The 5,985-nt window shown below is 59.7% G+C and overlaps 1 protein-coding gene across 1 annotated transcript in view; it reads left to right on the top strand.

Annotated features, from left to right (window-relative positions):
* Positions 1 to 1,548, top strand: part of SLC7A3 (solute carrier family 7 (cationic amino acid transporter, y+ system), member 3) — a 4,898-nt gene extending 3,350 nt beyond the window's left edge. Inside the window, 4 exon segments of the mRNA XM_010193743.1 lie at positions 1 to 87; positions 757 to 923; positions 1,200 to 1,308; positions 1,415 to 1,548. The exon segment at positions 1 to 87 is cut by the window's left edge and continues 13 nt beyond it. Of these exon segments, the coding sequence (XP_010192045.1) occupies positions 1 to 87; positions 757 to 923; positions 1,200 to 1,308; positions 1,415 to 1,548 (497 nt within the window).
* Positions 1,549 to 5,985: the final 4,437 nt, after the last annotated feature.

The raw sequence follows: 5,985 nt of genomic DNA, 5'->3' as shown, positions 1-5,985 counted from the left end.
TCCCCCTGCCGCCCCTCTTCACCCCCCCCCGGGCCCCCCCCACCACTCTCTCAGGGCGCATCGTCTACATCTGTGTCTCGGTCATTGGTGAGTGAGCAGGAGCCAGTGGCCGATGTCCCTTTCTGCCAGGGGCCAGAGCATTTTGGTGCGTCTCTACAGAGCTGGGAAGGGACGGTTGGGCACACTGGGTGGAGGAAAGGGACCGGGCACCACAGGCTGCCAGCTACTGTTGGCAGCGCCAGCAGGCACCCAACCTGCTCTGCCCTGAGCAGGGTGCCAGTCACAGGGCGAGGCTGGAGTTTGGGGTCCATGGGTGCTGGTTGAGGATGTGGGTGCTGAGCCAGGCATGTGCAGGTGGTCACAGGAGTTCCAATGTGATGAGCCTGGCCCAGGCTGGCCACCCAGCAAGGGTGGTCCCCAGCCCCCTGAGAGTGCTTGGGCTCAGCCAGTAAGGTTTGATCTGTCCATCAGTAGCTTCATTGTGCAGCCAGGATGGGGTGGCTCAGCCAGGTGTCTGGGTAAGCATCAGAGCTGGGTTCAAGCTCAGCCAAGTGCATGCTCCCCTTGACTTGTCAGGCTGGTGAGATCTCCCAGAAAAGTGTTTTCTGAGGCTTTGGGGTGGGTGTTGGAGACAGCACATGCTGGACCCCTAACCTGAATGAGAGGAGTGGGTGCCTCAGCCCAGCTGTTGGTAAGGGTCGGGGTCCCAGGGAGACCATGTGCCATGCAGCCCCCCAACTGCCCCCTCTCTTGTAGCCACAGTGATCACGGTCATCTGCGTGGTCCTGACCCTCAAGGTGACTGCACTGAAGGACGCCAACGTGGGCTGGATCGTGGCTCTGGTGCTGCTCCTTGTGGCTCTGCTCATTCCCACCATCATCGTTTGGAGGCAGCCACAGAGCGACACGCGGTTGAACTTCAAAGTGAGTGCAGCCCCCAGCAGCTCAGCGTCTGCACTCCTACGGACCCCCTGGCAGAGTCTGGGCCACCACAGCGTCTGCCAGGGCTTGCTGCCAGGCAGTCACCATCCAGGAAAGCCCAGGGCCCCAAGACATGGCTCTCGGAGGTGCAGGCTGTGGAAGTGGCTGGGTGCTCTCTGGGATGTGGCAGGGGTGGGATCCCTCTGTGGCCAGGAGCATCCTTGAGCCCAGCTGGATCCCTCAAGACACTGTTGACATGGCACCTCCTGTCCCTCCCAGGTACCTTTCCTCCCGCTCCTGCCGATTTTCAGCATCTTCATTAACATCCTGCTGATGGTACAGCTGAGTCGTAGCACCTGGGTGCGATTTGCCATCTGGATGGCCCTGGGTAGGTGTCCTGTGGAGGGGAGCATGGTGCACACAGGGTCTCCCTTGGGGGGCTCTTATGCTGGCAGCCCACCACCATGCATTTCATTGTGGATACTGTCCTGCAGGTTTTATTATTTACTTCAGCTACGGGATTCGGAACAGCGTGGAAGGGAAAAATGCAGAGGAACCCTGTGCTGCAGTAGAAAAGCCTCTGCACCACACTGGACTGGATCTCAGCCCTGGGGCTGCTGCGGTCTGAGGGACCGAGCACCGGCCCTCCATGGACCTCTGCCAGTGTTACCGCTTGGGGACAAGATCGTGATCTGCATCCATCTCCTCTCCCATGGGGAGCGAGTCCCAGAGTCAGGACTGCGGAGCTGAGTCATGTGCTGTCCCTTTCCCCTGGCAGAGCAGAGGTCTTGGAGACGAGTCCCTGGGCTGGTGGCCCAGGGCTGGTCTCTGCCACCCCCCCAGTCCTGCCAAGGGGCAGTGAAACTGGCACAGCTCTCCCGCAGTGCAAGCTGCTGTCAGAAATGCTGCTATCCCTGCGCATGGAGGCCCCACATGATGGTGAAGGTGTATTTGTTCCATCTGTCCATGTGGCTGTGGTCACCGCCTCCTCTTTGTGCTTTCCACGTGCCGAATGTGTCCATGGCAGCCGTGGCTGGAGCCGTGCGACAGGACTTGAGGCAGCTCGTTCTGGTCCTGCCAGCGGTCCGGTGCTCCTCAGCAGCACGGGGCTCAGCTGGCCAAAACCCTCTCTGCCTGGGATTTGCATTCCATGCTGAGCCCTGTGCTGCCCTGGCCACGCCGCTTGGTGTGAGCATCTAGCTGGGGTGTCCACGAAGATGTCCGCAGTGTAGCTGTACCAGTGTCCAATCTCGTATGCTTTTGTACAATTGGTGTTTTAATGTTGACTTTTATAGCAATTAAACTAAATGGTTTTTTTAAGTGCTCGACTCTTGGTCCTGCCTCATATCGTGTTAATGCCCCGTGGTTACAGTCTCCCAGGCAGGACCCCATGTGCTGCCAGGCTGGGTGCCAGACTGCTACCAGCACAGAGCAGGGCTCGGCCATAGCCAGCTGTGCTGGGTGGGCTCCTTGCCTGCAACCTGCCACCAGCCCTTGCACTGTCCCTTGGGACAGCAAGTCAGGAGCCATGGAGCAGTGCTCTAGGCCAGCTCAACCCAGCTCTGCTGGTACCTGTAGACTGGAGACCAGCCTGCCCTATCCTGCCCTGCAGGCCCTGTGCTGTGTGGGAGTGTAGCACCAGGTCCCAGGGCACCGGCTGCAGCAAAGGTCTTGGAATTATCTCCAGCAATGGCCTGCAGAGGAAGTGTAGCTAGGAGCTGGACTGCATCCATGGGAGAGGATGATGATTTCCCATTCTGGTCTGGTCTAAATCAGCCCTGACAGATTATTTTGCAAAATAAACTAATTTAGGGAAGATGGATCTTGTGTGTGGCATCTCTCCCTGTTTACTGGCAGTGGAGTAGGGTCACTGCGCGGTCAGCGGTGAGGGCCCCATGCCATCAGCTTTGCTTGGCCCCCGGGGCTGGAGCTGTGAGCCCTGCCCCAGGGCTGCACCTGGAGGAAAAGGGGTTGCAGCACCTGCTCTGGCCCCATGCCGGGCACTGCCTGCCCCACTGCCCGGGGCCAGGGTGCCCTGCCAGAGCCTCAAGCTCCAGCCCTTAGGCACAGGTGACTCCTGGCACTGCTTGCACCAGTGCCTTGGTGTGCTGCGCTGGCTGGGTGTCTTCTGGCCTGGGGCAGCACATGAGGCCCTGCTGAGCCTGCAGTGCCCCTGGCACCCATGCACTTGGGTTTGGGTGCTGTTGCCTGGTCCCTGTGGGCGATGGGCCTGTGTCACAGCTGCAGCCCTCACCCCCTGGCTCAGTGCTGCTGCAGCCCCCCGTGCCTTTTCTTGTGCCTGCGTTTCCAGGCACACGTGCATGTCAATGCCCATGGACATATCTGTGCCAGGCTCCAGGCCATCCCACTGAACTCTGGTGTCCCATCCTGGGCACCCATTGGGACTGGCAGAGCTCTGGACATGCAGTAGGGTGCTGGAAGCCCTGGGCAGCTCCCACCATGGCAGCCTGGCTGGGAAACAGCTGTCTGGCAGACACCAGCGCAGTGTGGTGGGTTGGTGCCACCCCGCCACAGGTGTAGGTGATGACAGGAGCCACACGCAGGCCCTGTGCCAGGCGTCCTGTCCTTGGCTGCCTGCGTGGGGAGGCTGCCTCAGCCATGGGTGTGCACTCTGGAGACACTCCGTCTCCCTCTGCTTGTCACCTCATCCAGGCTAGCAGAGCTGCCAGGGATGGCACCGCATCCTCCGCTGGGCAGCGCCTCTGCCTTTCCCAGGCCCCGCTGGCATTACTGTACAACTGGGCACATCAGTTAGGTGAATAGCACTCAGCAAGTTGTTGGCACAAGGGAGCAGCCTGTGCCGCCCCAACTGCTGTAACTTCTGCCGTGCCAGCTTGCATGTGGCCTGCTGAGACGCTGCGATAGCAACCCGGGCTCTGCTGTGCAGAGCGGGGCCAGGGGGGGAAGCGTATTCCTCGGTGAAGGCTGTCAGGTGTTGGGGGCTGTGAGTGGGCTTTCCCCTCCTGTGCCAGTCTGGAAGGCGCCATTTCCTGCTTTGAGAAAACACAGCAAAAAGCAGAGAGGCCCAGTCCCCAGCCCTGCACGCAGCTGCCTGCGGTTTGCCCCATCAGCGGGGGAGTTCTTAGCCAGCTCCACAGCACAGACCGTGTTCCTGCTTGCCACCCAGCCGTGGGCCTTCCTGAGCGGCTCCAGCCCTGGCAGAGCGGTTGGCAGAGCCCTGGAAGGAAGCAAATGAGTCTGAAGCTGCTCCCCTGCCTGTGCCTCTGCTGCTGCACGGGTGCCAGGCAGGCTGGGGGCAAGCATGGGCAGGAGCCCAGGAAGGGGAGGCAGGGTTGGCTCCTGTTCAGTGCTCTCTTGCTGGCTGTAGTGCCGGGAGGACTCAGGCAGGGTCCTAGGAGCTACAGCCAGAACCTGTGATCTCTTCATTGCCACCTCCCATGGGTTTAAAAGGGAGCTGGACGGTTGTTTGGCCCAAGCCATGCTGAGGAGGCAGGCAGTTGGGGTAGCATCGCAGCAGGGTCTGGCTGCAGCCCCTGGCTGATGGCAACATGACATGCTCTGGCCATGGGTCATGCCGGGGATGCAGCACTGGTGGGTCAGGGTGCAAGGGGTGCAAAGAGGGTTAGGGTTAGGGTGCGAGAGGTGCAAAGAGCTGGTGGCTCTCGGCCTCCCTCCTCACCTGGCTCTACCCGGTCCTCTGGGCTTTCATAACTGAATGCACTACCACATGTGTGCTGCAGACCCTGGCTGCCTTTTGGGGACACAGGGCTTTCCCAGCAAAGGCCTCGGAGCATCTCGCTCTGCTTGCAGAGAAGGAGCTCCTTGGGGTGCTGCCGAGAGGGGTCCATGTGGGTCTGCAGGCTCAGGGCAGGATGGAGACAAAGGGCTGTGCCGCTGGGCTGTTGGAGGTAGAGCTAGCACTGCTCCCCTGCCAGAACAGTGGTGATCCTGGCGTGTGGTGAGGTAGCAGCAGATTAAATTTTAAATTGGGTTTAATGATCTGTTTGGGGGTTAAAACAGGCTGGCTGGTCTGCACAGCTCTGTGGCACCAAATACTTGAACCCGAGGAGTTAATGTGCTGCCTTCTTCCCTGCAGGACCAAGGAGCGGGTACCCTCAGATCCTCCTCCCTGCAGGTGACCAGCTGGCGGAGCTGAGCTGTGGTGGCTGCCAGGAGGGGACACATCAGGTTCGAGCCCTGGAACCCTGGGGAATCCACCTCAGGGCAGAGGGGGTTACTGGCGCGACAGAGCGAACTCATAAGCTTGCGATATTTCTGCAGCGGCGCTGGGCTGCACTGCAGGGCCTCACCATCCAGAAGATCTCCAGGAGATCAAAGCTGATGCCAGGTGAGATTCCTATCGCTGCTTAGTCACCCAGCTTCAGGCAGGTCCCAACCCTTCTGCTTTCTGTGGTAACAGCTTAAGCACGCACAACCCAGTAGCTGGCACGAGGCTGCGTGCATCCGATAATCCTCCCAGCCCCAAGCTGTGGCAGGTGGCCGGCTTTCTAATCGTACAGGCTTAACGCTCTCCTTGCTTTGCCTTTGTAGGTCTGGCACAATGACTTGCTGCCAGGTGGCTGTTCTTCTCTTGCTCTCCTTTCTTCCCAGCACTACAGCTGGTGACCTGGTTCTGCTCTTGTTCCCCAGTCCACTCTGCAACTAGCCAAAGGATGGCTTTTGTCACAGCCTGTCCCAGAGCTGACGACACGCCGCAACAACACGTGTGCCTCGTGGGAGGCTACCCTGTTCCCTCAGGACTTCCAAGAGTACTTGTCTTACAAGGCAGTGCATCCCAGCGGCACCCACACCCTCACCATGGTGGAAGTGAGCCCCTAGGCAAGTGGTGTGGAAGAGAGATGGCAGAGGCAGCGTGTGTGACACAAGCAGCAGATTTGTGGCTCAGACAGGCAGTTTTCCATCATCAGGAACCACTTCCTCATGAACTACCCCTTCTCTGCCACCCTCAAGATCTCCATGGGCTGCATGGGTGTGCTGATGTCCTCAATGCTGCCGCAGCATTCACAACAGCATAGACTACATGAAGGGGGCCGAGAAGATCAAGGTGGGTTTCCTGATGCTG

The sequence above is a fragment of the Mesitornis unicolor genome, unplaced genomic scaffold (assembly GCF_000695765.1).
Source record: "Mesitornis unicolor isolate BGI_N332 unplaced genomic scaffold, ASM69576v1 scaffold831, whole genome shotgun sequence".
In the NCBI taxonomy this organism is placed as follows: domain Eukaryota; kingdom Metazoa; phylum Chordata; class Aves; order Mesitornithiformes; family Mesitornithidae; genus Mesitornis; species Mesitornis unicolor.
This window is presented reverse-complemented; position numbering and strand designations above follow the sequence as displayed.